This window comes from Micromesistius poutassou (genome assembly GCF_964030765.1).
Source record: "Micromesistius poutassou genome assembly, chromosome: 6".
NCBI classification, from domain to species: domain Eukaryota; kingdom Metazoa; phylum Chordata; class Actinopteri; order Gadiformes; family Gadidae; genus Micromesistius; species Micromesistius poutassou.
Window position 1 is genome coordinate 10,542,674 of NC_140276.1, and position 18,992 is coordinate 10,561,665.

General features: G+C 48.6%; 1 protein-coding gene across 1 annotated transcript in view; it reads left to right on the forward strand.

Annotated features, from left to right (window-relative positions):
- rxfp1 (relaxin family peptide receptor 1) overlaps positions 1-18,305 on the forward strand; it is a gene marked incomplete at both ends in the record, with an annotated part of 58,061 nt that extends 39,756 nt beyond the window's left edge. Inside the window, 10 exons of the mRNA XM_084469165.1 lie at positions 451-519; positions 698-769; positions 948-1,019; positions 1,513-1,584; positions 1,873-1,944; positions 2,172-2,243; positions 2,513-2,742; positions 10,633-11,043; positions 13,609-13,827; positions 17,863-18,305. Coding sequence (XP_084325291.1) covers positions 451-519; positions 698-769; positions 948-1,019; positions 1,513-1,584; positions 1,873-1,944; positions 2,172-2,243; positions 2,513-2,742; positions 10,633-11,043; positions 13,609-13,827; positions 17,863-18,305 — 1,732 coding nt within the window. The remainder of the gene's footprint in view (positions 1-450; positions 520-697; positions 770-947; positions 1,020-1,512; positions 1,585-1,872; positions 1,945-2,171; positions 2,244-2,512; positions 2,743-10,632; positions 11,044-13,608; positions 13,828-17,862) is intronic.
- Positions 18,306-18,992: the final 687 nt, after the last annotated feature.

Genomic DNA, 18,992 nt, shown 5'->3' on the forward strand with positions numbered 1-18,992 from the left:
CCTAATATCCTCGTCTCCTAATCTCCTTGTCCCTCTTCCCTCACCTCTTCATGTCTTTATTTCTTGATTCATCTTTTCACTCATTCATCCCTCATGTATTCATGTCCCCTGTCTGACTCTCTGGTAAAGAGTGTTGGAGCTGTGAGCATCCTCCTCTGTTTGCGTCATCAATGGAACCTCCGGTGAACATCTGTACATCTGAACATCGGGCAATTGTTGGCAGCCAACTTCACTGCATTGTTCTGAAAGTTTAAAGGCAGTTCTGGAAGAATCCACCTAGGATTTATCATGCCTTATTATCATTAATATGTATTAGATGATATGTATTATGTATATGTATTAGCATGTATGATGTATGATCTATCAATATGTATTAGATCACATGTATTATGTATTAGTATGTATTAGTATGTATTATGATGGGTTATAGTTTGTGTTTCTGTCCCCCAGTGTGCTGTTGAACAACTCTCTGACCCGACTGGAAAACGTCTGCAGAGAAATGCCTCGACTCAACTGGCTGTAAGCTACAAATACATATCAACTTGTGATGTGTGTGTGTGTGTGTGTGTGTGTGTGTGTGTGTGTGTGTGTGTGTGTGTGTGTGTGTGTGTGTGTGTGTGTGGCCAGAATAATAAACAGAAACTCTATGTATGTCCAACCTCTGTCTCTAGTCTGTTGTTCTGTTCTGTTGATGAAGAGACTTGGAGGGGAATGAGCTCCAGACTATAGGAAACACCTCCTTCTCCTCCTGCAGCCGGCTGACCGTCCTGTAAGTACAGTAAGGAGCAGGTTGGGGTTAGACAGTACAGAGACAGGTCATTGAGTAGGGGTTAGATAGTACAGAGACAGGTCATTAAGGAGCAGGTAGGGGTTAGAGAATAGAGACAGCTCATTAAGTAGGGGTTAGACAGTGATATCTGTGTTTTGTGTGTTTTGTGGTTCTCCAGGGTTCTCCAGAGGAACAGGATCAGTGTAATCCAGGACCAGGCCTTCTCTGTGCTCCACCTGCTAGGAGAGCTGTGAGTCGTCCTCACTCAGACCTGGGGATCCTTTAGGGGCCCTGAGGAGGGGGCCCTGAGGAAGGGGCCCTTTGGAGGGGGCAATGGGAACCCGGACTGGTCCTGAGAGGAGTGCTGTCAGCCACTGTCCCCCCCAGCCTCGTTAGACCATCCCTACGCTACCTTCACCGCAGTACTCTGACATCGTTCGGTTCCTTTGAGCTTCGTAACGTTTCATTTGTTTAACAGATGGTTGTTTGGAGTAAGGCTTCAGTAGCAGAGGTTACAGATCACATCAGGGACTGAGGCTCAGAGGAGGCTGACCTCTGACCTCTAGTGTGAGGGGCGCTGACCTCTGACCTCTAGTGTGAGGGGCGCTGACCTCTGACCTCTAGTGTGAGGGGTGCTGACCTCTGACCTCTAGTGTGAGGGGCGCTGACCTCTGTCCTCTAGTGTGAGGGGCGCTGACCTCTGTCCTCTAGTGTGAGGGGTGCTGACCTCTGACCTCTTTCAGGGATCTGTCCAACAACCGGCTGGCCTCCATCCCTCCTCACCTCTTCTCCTTCCTGGGGGATCTTCTCCAACTGTGAGACGCCAGCAGACCCCAACCCATCACCCCCACCCACCGACCCCACCCATCACCCATCACCCCAACCCATGACCCCCACCCATCACCCCAACCCATCAACCCCACCCACCACCCCCTCCCACCTGCCCCACCCATCACCCCCACCCATCACCCCCACCCACCGACCCCACCCATCAACCCCACCCACCTGCCCCACCCATGACCCCTTGCCCATCTCTCTCTCTAACTCTCTCTCTCTCTCTCTCTCTCTCTCTCTCTCTCTCTCTCTCTCTCTCTCTCTCTCAGGAACGTATCGTATAACCCTATCATCCAGCTCCAGGTTGATCACTTCGCTGAGCTCCACAAGCTCAAGTCTCTGTGAGTGCTTTCCTTCAGGTCCTCCTCTAACCAGTGTTCAGTGACCAGGGTCTGGTTCCATCGTAGGTCTGGACTCCATGTACCTTTACGACACAGAGGAACACCAGGCAGAACCCTTCTGCCTGGAGGTATCTCCTCAGTCTGGGCTAGATGTTCCTCCAGAGGTCAGAGGTAATAACAGAGTTACCAGAGCACCACAGACGACTTAACCTTCTGCCCTCCTGCAGGAGTCTGGAGGGTCTGGAGATCTCCAACATCCACCGCAAGATGTTTGAGCCACTGCACCACCTCACCCACATGTAGGTGGTGTAATATACCTCCACCTCACCCCACATCACCCACATGTAGGTGGTGTAATATACCTCCACCACCACCACCTCACCCACATGTAGGTGGTGTTATCATATTTAATAAAACTTCCACTCCTCCACCCTGCTCCTCCACCCCTCCACCCTCATCCTCCACCCTCCTCCTCCTCCACCCTGGTCCTCCACCCCACTCCTCCATCCTGCTCCTCCACCCTGCGCCTCCACCCATGCTGCTCCTCCACCCTCCTTCTCCTCCTCAGCTACTTCAAGCGGTTCCAGTACTGCGGCTATGCGCCTCACGTCCGCAGCTGTAAGCCCAACACCGACGGCATCTCGTCGCTGGAGGACCTGCTGGCCAACGTGGTGCTGAGGGTCTTCGTCTGGGTGGTCTCCGCCGCCACCTGCCTGGGGAACCTCTTCGTCATCTGCATGCGCTCCTACATCCGCTCGGAGAACAAGCTGCACGCCATGTGCATCATCTCCCTCTGCTGTGAGTCTCAGGAAGCTAGAGCGTCTATAGTATAGCATAGATACTATAGATCAGTGGTTCTCAAACTTTTTATACCGCGTACCACCTCAGAAAATATTTGTCTCCCCAAGTACCATCATTAGGAACAATGTTATAAAATATAACAAACTACAGTAGCGTAGGCCTGCGGCCCTATTCTGCTACACACAGTTCACACAGGAGGCACATTTAGTCTTAAATGATATATTATTATTTATTGTCAACTGTGGTCAGCTGTACAAAGTGGTAGCACTAGAACAGACACAGAGACACACACACACAACAAGTGAGAACATTAAGAATAACAACTGTGTACCAACAACCTGTTTGAAAATGTAAGGCTAAATACAAATAATATTGAAAGTTAGCCAGCCCGCTGATAACTGAACTTCCATAAGCCTCATGAGACGGGCGCGCCTGCCTGTGCAAACACAGTCCTGCGATGTCTGGATACACTAAGGTCAGCTTCAGTCTCAGGTGTGGCTCAGCATCAATCCTGCTTCTGTATTTTGTTTTTATGATGGAAAGTGAAGACAAGACTTTCTCGCACTGATGTGATGTGGTCAGCTGAAAATATATATAGGAAAGGCAAAACTTATTTTAAACTCCATTTTTAATGATCTCTTGGTTAACGTATTTCCATTCGTCCTAGTATTTTGATATTATTATGGTTGCTTTTTGTTGTTGTTGTTGTTGTTGTACAACAATTATTACATACTATGTAGTAATGAATGATTTTGAAACTCTTTTGCGTACCACTTAATAGCGCATCACGTACCACCAGTGGTACGCGTACCATAGTTTTGAGAACCGCTGCTATAGATACTAGTATAGATTCTATATATTCATATATAGTATAGACAGTATAGGTACTAGTAGATACTAGTATAGATACTATATATTCATACATAGTATCTATAGTATAGATACTATTTATTCATATATAGCAGGGCTATTCAACCTCCTTAACAAGTGGGGCAAAAAGGAAAACCACTGGGGGTTCATGGGCCACACATAGAGTAAAACTATGTCAATGAATCGCTACAAATAAATCGTACTTCAAGTAGTGTTAACTTAGGGCGCACTCACACTAGGCCATCTGTACCGTGCCCGAGTATGTTTACCCCCTAAAGTCTAGATTCAAGTACAGTTAAAATCTGTGGCCTCAGTACACTTTGGAGAGGTGTGCTCAGGCCACGGTACAGATGCTAATGAGCCGACATGTGCACACGCACTGATACGCAACCTATATGTACAAGAGGCAACCTTACTCAGGCCCAGTTGAGCTTATTGTGAGCACAGGCCAGCGGCACAGTGGGGGGGAGGGCAATCATACTTGAGTATGGTACAGGGCAACTACAAAAAAAAAAAAAATATATATATATATATATATTTTTTTTTTTTGCAGGCAACCTCTTGCGGGCCAGAAAAAAATTAAGAAGGGCCGCTAGTTGAATAGGCCTGATATATAGTATAGATACTATAGATACTATATATTCATTTATAAAACGGGTGGCTTAAATCAAGCGATCTGATTGGTTCGTAAGTGTTGTATAATGAGCGTATACACACAGCTATAACGCCATTCAGTTTACAGAGTCAGTTTAATTCAGTTTACAGAGTTCTGTATCACTCTGCGCCTAACTTGAACTGTTGTTTATTTATACATATAAGCGCAAGAGCATAGTTCACTGAAGCCTAAAAACATGTTGATTACTGGAGAGGGTGGAAATGTTGTACAGCAATAGGCACACAGTGAGTGAACTGCTCGATAGTAGGCTAAATTGCCGGCGAACCGAGCTACCGTCTCTAGCCTTCTCTCTGAAGGACGCTACAGTGTGTTGCATAGCAACTGCCGTACACTTTGCAGGCAGTCAGGAGGGACTACTTTTGCCGCCCGGGGCGGCATTATTTCATGACACATGGGGGGCGGCACGAGCACATCCACGCCGCAAAGCAGTTTTCTATTATTGATCATATCACTGTGTGGGGAATTGGCATATTGTTCAGTTCAGTTCAGTTCAGTTTCAGTTTATTGTCCCCTTAGGGAAACTTGTCTTGCAGCCAGGTAACATACAGGTACAGTAGCACAACAGATAAACACACATACACACAAATAATAACACCAACTACTATAAGTAAAAAACACTGTCACACTACTACTCATCTAGCGAATTGTGGAAATTTAGCAACCGTATTGCACTTGGAATAAAAGAGCTCCTTGTCCTGTTGAGCTTAAAACCAGGGACTCTAAATCTTCGGCCAGATGGAAGGACCTTGAATAAACAGTGAAGGGGATGGTTTACACAGTCTAATATACCATTTGCCTTCCGCACGACCTGTAATCCATAAAGTCCATAAGATGACAGCGTAATATATCTCCATGACGACTGCTTGAATGAACAATCGTATCTAGTGCATTTTCATCAACAAAATGAATTAATTAAAGCAGGAAACTTTCCAGCACATCTGACAAACAAAACGCAGACGAACAAACACACCTGCTGCTGGTCACCACAGGAAGAGTAGCGCCCCCGTTCATATTGCCGCCCCCTCCGGCTGCAGGCGCCCCTGATTGCTGAGGAGGTGCCGTGCACAGAAGCGGTGTGAGAAGGGGAAAGGGGAACAGTTCACCTCTGCCTCTCGCCCGGGGTGTAATTCAATGTAGAACCGCCACTGAATGCCAGACAGATGAGTACAATATAGATCATGTTAGTGCTGTAGTGTTGCTTTACTGGGTTATAGATCATGTTAGTGCTGTAGTGTTGCTTTACTGGGTTATAGATCATGTTAGTGCTGTAGTGTTGCTTTACTGGGTTATAGATCATGTTAGTGCTGTAGTGTTGCTTTACTGGGTTATATATATAGGACAGAGGTCTGCAGGTGTTGTTTACCACTAGGATTAAAGGCTGTGATGGTTCTCCTCTGAGGCTGTTTCTGTCTCAGAGATCAAAACCTCTGCAACACGCAACAACACACTCTTATTTCCCCCAACCTGCCCAAGCTCTCCGCCTGTGAGACGTCCTACCACAATAAGAGCGCGGGCGTTCCTGCACTCTGCCTGCTGCGGCGGTGACCGTAAGAGAGATGGCCTGGTCGGGTGTGGTGGCTTTCCTCCTGAACGCTGGCTCGTTAACGCAGAGAGCGGCTGATTGAAGCACCTGGAGCACATTAAAGAACACGGACGAACAGAACTGCTACGAATATATCCTCCATCCTCCACCTCTATAACCCTCCAGCCTCCCCCTCTATAACGCCTCCAGCCTCCCCCGCTATAACCCCCCAGCCTCCCCCTTTATAACCCCCCCAGCTTCTAGCCTCCCCCTCTATAACCCCCTCAGCCTCCCCCTCTATAACCCCCCAGCCTCCCCCTCTATAACCCCCCCAGCCTCCAGCCTCCCCCTCTATAACCCCCCAGCCTCCCCCTCTATAACCCCCAGCCTCCCCTCTATAACCCTCCAGCCTCCAGCCTCCCCCTCTATAACCCTCCAGCCTCCAGCCTCCCCTCTATAACCCTACAGCCTCCAGCCTCCCCCTCTATAACCCCCCAGCCTCCAGCCTCCCCCTTTATAACCCTCCAGCCTCCCCCTCTATAACCCCCCAGCCTCCAGCCTCCCCCTCTATAACCCCTCCAGCCTCCCCCTCTATAACCCTCCAGCCTCCCCCTCTATAACCCCTCCAGCCTCCCCCTCTATAACCCTCCAGCCTCCCCCTCTATAACCCCTCCAGCCTCCCCCTCTATAACCCTACAGCCTCCAGCCTCCCCCTCTATAATGCCTCCAGCCTCCCCCTCTATAACCCTACAGCCTCCCCCTCTATAATGCCTCCAGCCTCCCCCTCTGTAACGCCTCCAGCCTCCCCCTCTATAGCCGAGTCCCGACAACGTCCACTCTTAGCGCGCTACAAAGACTCCTACATTTCGATTGAGAAATCGATTGCTCAGAGATCGATTTTCCATTTCATGCGCAGGTGCATGTCAGCATTCTAAAAAATATTGCTGTCTTTGCGAATAAAACATTGCTCGAAATCCTTTAGTAGGCCTAAACATTTATTTAACCATGGGCAAACATAGCATAGCCTACACTGATTCAAATAATATATAGAAAATATAGAAACAGTGGAGGAGATTGAGGCAATCAGATCCTTAATTAATAATTAATTACTTAATTATTAATCTGTCCAGCCGTTCAAATGAGGCTATTGATTTTCTGTTTAGAAAGGTGTCTGACTTATTATTTATGAATATAGACATTTTGAAATGAAAGCTACATTTTGAATAGTTTATTTAGCTTATTATATAATACTGTTTATGCTGATACTGCTTTGCTTTTTGCTACCTGTCTGTGTTCGGGCTTTGCGCACCGTCAAGAGAAAGAGGCGGTGGTTGAAAAAAGTCTTTAGACTGCCAAGTTCACTCGTTGCTTATAATGGTTAATTCGTTTCCCAGTATCATTTCCTTAATTTAGAAGAGAGTTTTGTTCATTTTTAAATTGTAAAATAAATACAATAATTTTTTGCAATTATTGGAAGCGAGTAGAGCTGACCTTGCCTGCTGTACCATATATGTACTTTACTGTATATTGGTGAAACACAACACTGCCAATCCCTGTTTCATGCGCAACGGGGATTTCTAAAGGTTGCTGTACAGTGGCGGCAACTAGCGTCAGGAGCTGAACCATCACCACGGTAGAGCTAAGAAGGTTCTACGAGCGCTTCAGACCAACCTTACCAACAAACGACGTACGAAAGAGATTCCTAGCAAAGAACATTTAAGGAAACACGCGAGATGTTACGGTAGAACTTTAAGTAGAGGTTACAAATGACGTAGCGTTAAGAACGCTTTAACAAGGTTTCGGGAAACCGGGCCCTGATCTTCTTCCAAAAACGACACTATACTATTTATCATTAATCAGAGAAGCTTTTTATGAAATGGATTTCCATGGACAACGGATGTAAACCAGGTCCCTGGACCCCAGGGGAGGCTCTGTCTACCTTCAGGTAGAAAGTGGACATTGGGGATCAAACCCAGAACTTTTCTGCTGGGAGTGGAACCCCCTGCCCAGACCTTTTCCTTCTAGTTGGGTCTCCAGACACCAGCTACACCAGCTGAGATGTCTTGATGTCAGTCGTTACCTTCAGATGAAGACCAGGTCTGCTCTGATGTACCTGGACCTCCATGGGGAGTAGCGGTCGGCTGCTGTTTGACCAACACTCCGTGGTGGAGAGTGCTCCGTGGTGGAGAGTGCTCCGGGGCGGAGAGTGCTCCGGGGCGGAGAGTGCTCCGGGGCGGAGAGTGCTCCGTGGTGGAGAGTGCTCCGTGGTGGAGAGTGCTCCATGGTGGAGAGTGCTCCGGGGCGGAGAGTGCTCCGTGGTGGAGAGTGCTCCGTGGTGGAGAGTGCTCTGTGGTGGAGAGTGCTCCATGGTGCAGAGTGCTCCGGGGCGGAGAGTGCTCCGTGGTGGAGAGTGCTCCGGGGCGGAGAGTGCTCCGTGGTGGAGAGTGCTCCGGGGCGGAGAGTGCTCCGTGGCGGAGAGTGCTCTGTGGCGGAGAGTGCTCTGTGGTGGAGAGTGCTCCGTGGTGGAGAGTGCTCCGTGGTGGAGAGTGCTCCGGGGTGGAGAGTGCTCCGTGGTGGAGAGTGCTCCGTGGTGGAGAGTGCTCTGTGGTGGAGAGTGCTCCATGGTGCAGAGTGCTCCGGGGCGGAGAGTGCTCTGTGGTGGAGAGTGCTCCGGGGCGGAGAGTGCTCTGTGGTGGAGAGTGCTCCATGGTGCAGAGTGCTCCGGGGCGGAGAGTGCTCTGTGGTGGAGAGTGCTCCGGGGCGGAGAGTGCTCCGTGGTGGAGAGTGCTCTGTGGTGGAGAGTGCTCCGTGGTGGAGAGTGCTCCGTGGTGGAGAGTGCTCCGTGGTGGAGAGTGCTCCGTGGTGGAGAGTGCTCTGTGGTGGAGAGTGCTCCGTGGTGGAGAGTGCTCTGTGGTGGAGATAAGCCGTGCACTCATTTGGACCGGTCACTTTACTGTCTATGGTCACGCATGCATGTACGACAGGTTTTTGGAATGTAGTGGAGTAAAAAGTATGATTTTCCCCTACGAAATGTAGTTGAGTAAAAGTATAAAGACTCACAAAATACTGATACTCTAGTTCAGATAGTACAGATATGCTAAAAAGTGACTGAAGTACAGTAACAAATCACTTGTACTTTGTTACTGTCCACCACTGTGCTCAGGGAGGAGCTCTGAGCCCCCCCGCGGCTCCAGAGCTCAGACTGACTGCTGGTTCAGGGAGGATGAAGCCAGCTCACTGCGGGGGGCTGACCAGTGGGGGGGGGGCTGACCAGTGGGGGGGGGGGGGGGGGCAATTAGGATCCCTGTTGAATAGTTAATCGCTGTTTGGCCGTGGGCTGTGAAATAGGCAACGATTAAGGAATCATTGTTGTTCATCTCTGCATTTCAAGTCATAGAGTTCAAGAGTCAAGAGTCATGCATTCATAAAAGATGAATGCATGACTTTTATTTGTAATGCTACTAAAAATATGATGCAATGCCTTTCAGCAGAGGTGATGTATCACACACTAAAGTCTCTGACTAAACCTGTCTAAACCCACCTGTCTAACCCCCAGCTGTCTAACCCTAGTCTCCCCCCCCCCCCGTCTCCCCCCTCTCCCCCAGGTGCTGACGGGCTGATGGGTGTGTACCTCTTCATGACACCCCTCTCCCCCCTCTCCCCCCCTGTCTCCCCCCCTCTCTCCCCCCCTGCAGTGGCGGTCTTACCATAGAGGCATAGGTAGGCGGCCGCTTGGGGCCCCCATAGTAGGGGGGCCCCCAACCAACCTCAAAAAAAAAAAAGTTTTTATTTTTTTTTAAATACACAAACAGAGCCGAAGCAAGACGAGTCTAAACATGAAAAAATAAAATAAAGGTTTAGGAAATAAAGTTACACAAGCGGCTCAAATAAAAGAAAAAAGCGAAAAGACGCCAACACTGCCAAAGATGACACACTTTTTTACAGCTATTGTTAGGGATACAGACAGGAACAACAATGTTCAAAGTGTTGAACATGCCGCTACAGCAGCAGCAGCTAGCTGTGAAGTGGCCCTAGGTGAAGACCTGTGAGAAGACGTCAATTAGTGTCAGAACCGTGTGATAGACAGAACAATAGAACAATCTATCTTTTCTCTCTCTCTCTCTTTCTCTCTTTTTCTTATATATATAGGTTTGTTTGAAATGTCAAGTGCAATGTCAATTGCAACCTCACATATACAAAGTAAATTATTTGTCTTGGCAATATTTGCTAAGTTGGCTGTTTGTGATGTTTTGCTAAGTAGGCCTATATGATTGTTTGTGGGGGTTTACCCTAACTACTTCTTGCTGTTATACTGATATTGATTTGATCTTAAAAAAAAAGAATAAACAGTGCTGGCATTTTGACAAAGACAGGTGTTATCTGAAACCTTATTCTCTGTTGGGTTCCATCGTGAATATTAGTTTGTGTAGTGCTACACTTTGTGTGTTCTCTGCTTTCCATCTTCATTTTGGAGTAAAGAAGTGAATACAGGGTTTAAAGGGGAAGATTTTTTTTCTTATCTCCAACCTTTTCTTCCGCGTGGATTAGCTTTACCTGCCTATCCACCATTCAGTCGGTACATTTTTTATCTCTGTTCTCTTTTAAAGATCGGATGAGGTGGGCCCCATACATATCTTCGCCTTGGGCCCCCAATTTGCTAAATGCACCACTGCCCCCCTGTCTCCCCCCCCCTCTCCCCCCTCTCCCCCAGGTGCTGACGGGCTGATGGGCGTGTACCTCTTCATGACACCTGTCTCCCTCTCTCCCCCCCTCTCTCCCCCCCCTCTCTCCCCCCCTCTCTCCCCCCCCTCTCCCCCAGGTGCTGACGGGCTGATGGGCGTGTACCTCTTCATGATCGGGGCGTACGACCTGAAGTTCCGGGGCGAGTACAACCGGCACGCGGTGGCCTGGATGGACAGCGCGGCCTGCCAGGTGGTGGGCGCGCTGGCCATGCTGTCCACCGAGGTGTCGGTGCTGCTGCTCACCTACCTGACCCTAGAGAAGTACATCTGCATCGTGTACCCCTTCCAGTACGTGACCCCGGGCTGGCGCCGCACCGTCAGCATCCTGCTGGCCGTCTGGGCGCTGGGCCTCCTCATCGCCTTCCTGCCCCTCCTCTGCAACCGCCTCTTCAAGAACTTCTATGGCACCAACGGGGTCTGCTTCCCCCTGCACTCGGAGCAGCCCGAGACCCCTTGGGCCCACGTCTACTCCATCGTCATCTTCCTGGGTGGGTGGAGCTTTACGGCACGCCCACGCACCTCTGTGTAGTGTGACCTCTAGAGACCTGAAGGACCTCTACGACCTCTCTAGACCTTCTGTAGCCTCCCTAGAGACCTGTAGGACCTCTACGACCTCTCTAGACCTTCTGTAGCCTCCCTAGAGACCTGTAGGACCTTTAGAGACCTGAAGGACCTCTACGACCTCTCTAGACCTTCTGTAGCCTCCCTAGAGACCTGTAGCCTCTCTAGAGACCTGAAGGACCTCTACGACCTCTCTAGACCTTCTGTAGCCTCCCTAGAGACCTGTAGGACCTTTAGAGACCTGAAGGACCTCTAGGACCTCTCTAGACCTTCTGTAGCCTCCCTAGAGACCTGTAGGACCTTTAGAGACCTGACGGACCTCTAGGACCTCTCTAGACCTTCTGTAGCCTCCCTAGAGACCTGAAGGACCTCTAGGACCTCTCTAGACCTTCTGTAGCCTCCATAGAGACCTCTAGGACCTCTATTGATTGATTGATTGACTTTATTAATCCCCAAGAGGAAATTCATTTGCCACCAGCCACCACACACACACAACAACATACATCAACAGAACAGGACAGGGCACAGTACAACACACACTACAACAGCAATAAAATAGGTTTGCACCATACATAGGCACTGGAAGAACACAACAATCACAGCAATATCACCAGCATAAATTACAACAACCAACATCATAACGCCCTCTCTATTCAATTCAATTCAATTTTATTTGTATAGCCCTTAATCACCATTACAGTCTCAAAGGGCTTAACAGGCCAAGTATTTGTGACACCCCCCTGATCCGAGCCCCCACACAGGCAAGAAAAAACTCTCCCTCAAGCATCTTGAGAAGAAACGCAGAGTGGGGGATCCCTCCTTCCAGGGACGGTTGGGAGTGCAATGGGTGCCACAATTGACATACATAAATACAGGCAAGACATTAAAATTGATGATGGGGTGCTGGCCGGTTAACCATGAGGAGAATCCAGGCATCCAGTCGCAGTCACCGCAACACGCTAGAATAGAGAGATTAGGAATTAGAATGGAAAAAGTACATAGTGGACTATGTATACTGCTACTCATTTAGTAACTGCATTAGCAGGAGCACGAACAAACACGCAGCGGTCTTCGCATCACGTCTGTATCGTTTTAGCACCCCTATGTCTCAAACACAAGGCTGTAAAGGTGCGTTTTAAGCTTTGCTTTTAATAGCTCCACAGAGTCAGCTTCCCTGATCACAGATGGCAGACTATTCCATAAGAAAGGGGCCCTGTAGGCGAAGGCTCTCTGTCCAGCCGATTTCTTTTTAACCTTTTGTAGCGAAAGAAGGCCAGCTCCCGAAGACCAGAGGGGCCATGAAGGACTGTAAGGAATGATGAGGTCCTTCAGGTAGGATGGAGCTCATCCATGCAAGGCTTTATAGGTTAGCAGTAGCACCTTAAAATCTGATCTGGAAGTTATTGGTAGCCAGTGCAAAGAGGTGAGAATAGGAGTGATGTGATCAAACTTTCTCGTTCCTGTCAGTAGTCTAACTGCAGCATTCTGTACAAGCTGTAGACTTCTTGTGGTAGAGTTAGGTAGACCCGAGAACACTGAATTACAATATTCCAGTCTTGATTATATAAATGCGTGAATCAGTGTCTCCGCATCTGCTGCAGATAACATTGGTCTGATTTTGTTTCTTAGGTGGAAGAAAGCAATAACTCTAGACCTTCTGTAGCCTCCCTAGAGATCTGTAGGACCTCTGGAGACCTGTAGGACCTCTGGAGACCTTCTGTAGCCTCTCTAGAGACCTGTAGGACCTCTGGAGACCTTCTGTAGCCTCCCTAGAGACCTGTAGCCTCTCTAGAGACCTGAAGGACCTCTACAACCTCTTTAGACCTTCTGTAGTCTCCCTAGAGACCTGAAGGACCTCTAGACCTGTATGACCTCTAGACCAGTAGGACCTCTAGAGACCTTCTGAAGGCCTATATAGACCGGTAAGACTACTAGGGGGCTATGGAAGCCTCTGTAAACCACAGACCTGTCAGGGATTAATAGTCCTCTGTAGACCACAGACCTGTCAGGCATTGATAGTCCTCTGTAGACCCTGTTCATGCAAAACATGTTAATGCCCTGAGGCCCTTCAGCCTCTGCCTCCCCTCCTCCTCCTCCTCCTCCTCCTCTACTTCACCTCCTCTCAGCATCCTCCTCCACTCCTCTCCTCATCCTCCCCCTCCTCCTCCTTTTCTCCTCTCCTGCTGTTCTCTACTGCTCTGGTCTGGTGACCAGCCTTGTTGTTTTTCTACTGCTCTGGTCTGATGACCAGCCATGTTGTTCTCTACTGCTCTGGTCTGATGACCAGCATGTTGTTCTCTACTGCTCTGGTCTGATGACCAGCATGTTGTACTCTACTGCTCTGGTCTGGTGACCAGCCTTGTTGTTTTTCTACTGCTCTGGTCTGATGACCAGCATGTTGTTCTCTACTGCTCTGGTCTGATCTCTACTGGTCTGGTCTGTTCTCTACTGGTCCGGTCTGGTTACCCCCTCTCTCTGGTTCTGTTGCTCAGGTCTGAACCTGCTGGCCTTCCTGATCATCGTGCTGTCGTACGCCAGCATGTTCTACAACATCCAGACAACGGGCACCCAGACGCCACTGTACACCAACCACCTCCGCACCGAGCTCAGCATCGCGCGCCGCTTCTTCAGCATCGTCATCACAGACTCCCTCTGCTGGATCCCCATCTTCATCCTCAAGGTCCTGTCCCTGCTGCAGGTGGATATCCCAGGTACACAGACACATGAACGCACGCACACACACGCGCAGACACGCAGACACGCACACAAACACACACGTGGCCAAAACACTACAAGTCTTGGCAAAGCATCATGGGTAATTTTTACCCATGATGGGTTGAACATCATGGCTGAACAAGATGGCTGACACTGAAGTGCTACCTGTGCAGCTACCTGTGCAGCTCATTGAGATACTGAATTAAAGATTGGAGCTCAAAAATACTCCATCGATTTTCCTTGAAAAAGGAGTGCCATCAAAAGGTAAAAGTGATGGATGAAATTAAGCAATCTTTGAGCATTATCCAACAGGAGATTGGCAAAATTGCCACGCAACAAACTCAGATACTCAAGCTGATTGAACAGGTGGACGGCCTCCAAACGCAAGTGGCCGATCTCAATATCAAGAACAAAGAGAAGGATCGGGAAATAGAGACTTTGAAAGGGAGAATTGAGGAATTGGAACAATACTCACGCGTTGATGATGTGATAATTACTGGTTTAAAGACCAAACATCGCTCCTATGCAAACGTCGCAGCCGCGGCCGCAGCCAAAGTTGGAGCAGAATCTCCGCAAGCCGAGTTGGAGACGCTGGAGAACCAGGTCGTTCAATATCTCACTGACAATGGTTTGCCAATCCTAAACCAACACATTGCGGCCTGTCACACTCTCCCCCGCAAGCAAACGAAGGCAAAAGAGGAAAACACAAATCCGAACTTCTGAAGCACGGATACAAGCTGAAGGGGACTGGTGTTTTCCTGAATGAACATCTCAGCAAAAAAAATGCTGATATCGCAAGGGAAGCCTGCAGACTCAGGAAAGTCAATAAGATTAAAGCAACGTGGACAAGGAACTGTAAAGTTTTCATTAGACTTAATGGAGCGATACCAGAGGAAGAAAAAATTGTTGTCATACGAGAGATTAAGGATCTGGATCAGTAAGATTGAATATGAAGGACTGCCTGTCAATCACCGCAGTAGGCCTAGACCTAGGCTACTGCCGCGAGCATGGAAAGGATCTATTTCTTCTTTTTTATTTAAATATGTGTTATTCCCTCTCCGGCCCCAGATATGGAGCAATTATTTCCAACGAGGTGACTCCACAGGTATAAAACGTTTTCCTCTTCATTTCCTCCACTGACTCTTTCCCCCTAATCATTGGGGCGACTGTCTCCACAGACTCTCAATCATTCAGTCCCTTCAAGCTCAATACGGACGATGAAGGAATCTATGAGACTTTCTTTAACCCTGATATGAATTATATTGACTGAAACTCTGCAAAACTTTCATGTAATTATTTCACTGAGTCACAGTTCAATAATCTGCTTAATGTGGGTGACACAAATATTTTTTCTACTTTTCACTTGAATATCCGAAGTTTGCCCAAAAACTATGATTGTCTGTCGCACTCATTTTCAATTCTAGCTTTTTCCGAAACTTGGTTAAATTACAATATTCTCAGTCTTTATCCTTTAACGAATTATAATTCTGCTCACTCTTGCAGAGTTAACAGAATAGGCGGAGGAGTTTCATTGTACGTGTCCAATGCCTACAACTTTATTATGAGAAAAGAACACAACACTTGCAGAATCTGTATTTATTGATATTGCTCTGGGCAGTAAAAACATTATAGTCGGATGTATCTATAGACCACCGACTCCGATATAAATACCTTTAATGATGCATTGTACTCTACTTTAGAAACTATAAACAAGGAACACAAACTGTGCGCATTACTGGGCGATTTCAACATCAACTTGCTCAAGGACGATCTGATTCCCTCAAGAGACTTTCTTAACACACTTTACTCTGTCAGTTTCTTCCCCTTAATTACTAAGCCATCTCGTATTGCTAGATCATCAGTCTCTCTAATCGATAACATTCTATTTAATTCTCTGGACTTTCAAATCACCTCTGGTCTATTAATGTGTGACATCTCAGATCATCTCCCAGTGTTTCAGATTGTTTGATTGATTCTTACTCCAAAGCCACCAATTCTGTATCTAATCCAGTTAAATTCCGCAAGTTCTCCAGAAACAATCTTGAAGCATTTAAAACAGCCATCAGCCATGTCTTCTGGGATGAGGTCCTAGGGCTAGATGATGTCAATGCAGCTTATTGTTTATTTTTAGCACACATAAATTCTGCTTTAATTAATTAATTATCCTTTCCTTTGATCAGCCCTAAATCTAAAATGAAATATTCTAAAGGGAAACCTTGGATAACTGATGAGCTGAAGAAACGCTCTCATAAAAAAAATAAAGAGAGGTTCCTCTCAAACCCTGATTTTTCTTTTTCCTTATTGACATTGATTATTTTTGTACCTTATCTCCTCTTTTGGTTTATTTGTCAGCCTTAAACGATTAAGTGTGATTATTGAAAGTTTCTCACCACTTTGAGAAACATGTCACAGATGTCGTCTGGGACGGCCAAGTCCTAGACCCCATCTCGAGCCAATTCAAGCAAATTGTCTTGAATCATCTCAGACGGGGACGAGTCCACCTATAGGTGGGAGATTGACCATCTGGTGACCTGGTGCAGCCAGAACAACCTGGAGCTTAACTCACTAAAGACAGTGGAGATAGTGGTTGACTTCAGGAAGAACCCAGCCCCACCCTCCCCTGTCATCCTGTTTGGCTCCCCAGTCAACTCTGTGGAGTCCTACCACTTCCTGGGTACCATCATCACCCAAGACCTTAAATGGGATCTGAACATCAGATCCCTGATCAAAAAAGCCCACCAGAGGATGTACTTCCTGCGGCAGCTGAAGAAATTCCACCTGCCAAAGACGATGATGGTGCACTTCTACACAGCCATCATCGAGTCAATCCTCACCTCCTCCATCACCATCTGGTGCGCTGCCGCCACTGTCAAGGACAGGAGTGGTCTGCAGCGTATCATTCGTACTGCCAAGAAGGTCATCGGCTGCAACCTCCCATCCCTCCAGAACCTGTATGACTCCAGGTCCCTGAGGCGTGCTGGGAAGATTGTGGCTGACCCATCTCATCCCGGACACAAACTTTTTGAGCCACTTCCCTCTGGCAGGAGGCTGCGCTCCACCAGAACTAAAACCTCCCACCACAAGAACAGCTTCTTCCCATCCTCAGTTGGACTGTTAAACAGATCTCGGGCTCACAGACACTGACTCTCATTCACCCCCTCCAACACACTTAAGTCCCTACAACTGCACTCATTTTTGTCTGATATTTTACTTCATCATACTACCTCATTCTGTTATTACCTCATTCTGTCTTCTCTTTTTTGCACTATATTTGTTTGTTATTTGCACTGTCTTCTCTTTTTGCACTATGTTTGTTTGTTGTTTGTTTTTGCACCACCACACCAAAAAGAATTCCTTGCATGTGTAAACATACTTGGCAATAAATAAGATTCTGATTCTGATTCTGATTAGATCCGTAAAAATATGTGTGGGAGGGGTTTATGGCTGAGTGGGTGGGGTTTATACTGAGTGGGAGGGGTTTATGGCTGAGTGGGAGGGGTTTAGGAGTGGTGATGGTCAGGTTAAAAGAGAGAGGCAGTGGTCTTGTGGATATTGTTATGAAAAAGATCTGTTTTGACTCCAGATATGTTATTTTATTTTTCAGGACTCCCTGGAAGAAGAGATATTGTATCTCAATGGGACCTTTCTGGTTAAATAAAGGATAAATAAAATAAACATTTTGAGGTTATTTTGAGCTACAAGCTTGTTGAAATGTTTCACATTAAACTTTAACATAAACTACTCTGACTTTGATCTTGGGCCGGGACAGACACCAATACAATATACATGTGGACATCACAGGCTGTACACATCTAACACCGACGTCTCCGTCTCTTATTTCTCTCTGTCTCTCCCCCTCTCTCTCTCGCTCTCTCTCGCTCTCTGTCTACCTCTCTCTCTCTCTCTGTCTACCTCTCTCTCTCTCTCTCTCTCTCTCTCTCTCTCTCTCTCTCTCTCTCTCTCTCCCTCCCCCCCCCCTCCCACTCCCTCTCTCCCCCTCTCCCCCTCCCTCTCCCCCCTCTCCCCCCCAGGTACTATCTGCTCCTGGGTGGTGATCTTCATCCTGCCCATCAACAGCGCTCTGAACCCCATCCTGTACACCCTGACCACACGGCCCTTCAAGGAGACGCTGGTCCGGGTCTGGTCCAACTACCGGCAGAAGAGGCCCCTGCTGGGGGCCCCGTCCGCCCACCACCCCTCCCTGACCTGGCAGGAGATGTGGCCGCTGCAGGAGACCAGCCACCCCCCCCCCACGCCCCCGGAGGTCAAGACCAACCCCCTCCACCGGGACTCCCTGGAGATGGTCCCCCGATCGCCCCAGGACTCGGTCCACCTCCCGCCCCAGGACCAGGTCCAGGTCTCCCCTCCCTATAAGGTCCACCTTGACCTCCAGCAGAACCTCCAGATCCTTCCTCCAAACCAGATCCAGACGACCCCTCCAGGAAACCACCCCCCATTCCCAGACCCCTCCTAGACCCTAGACCCCTCCTAGACCCCTCCTAGACCCTCCTAGACCCTAGACCCCTCCTAGACCCCTCCCAGACCCCTCCTAGACCCTCCTAGACCCTAGACCCCTCCCAGACCCCTCCTAGACCCCTCCTAGACCCTAGACCCCTCCTAGACCCCTCCTAGACCCTAGACCCCTCCTAGACCCCTCCTAGACCCCTCCCAGACCCTAGAACCCTCTTAGACCCTCCTAGACCCCTCCTAGACCCCTCCTAGACCCCTGCTAGACCCCTCCCAGACCCCTCCTAGACCCCTCCTAGACCCTAGACCCCTCCTAGACCCCTCCTAGACCCCTCCTAGACCCCGCTCCATGGAGCCTCCACCCTCCCCACCAGGTCCACCCAGACCCCTCCTAGACCCCCTCAACCTCCACCTCCAGGCCAGGAGAACGAGAGCAGAAATCTACGGTCCCTCCCTCTCAGTGATGGAGCGATGGTGGACAGGAGGTCGCGTGACGTAGATGGGCTCCACCCTCACACCACCTGACAGAGGGAGAGGTGGAGGTCATGTGGTGTCAGCAGAAGGTGAACAGCTAAAGGTTCCTCTTGAGGCCTCAACCAGAACATAAAGCCAAAGCACACAGAAGATAAAATAAGGTTCTACAGTTCTTTCAGAGAGCCTCCAGTTTGAGAAGAAGATCACTCACTCTGTTCTG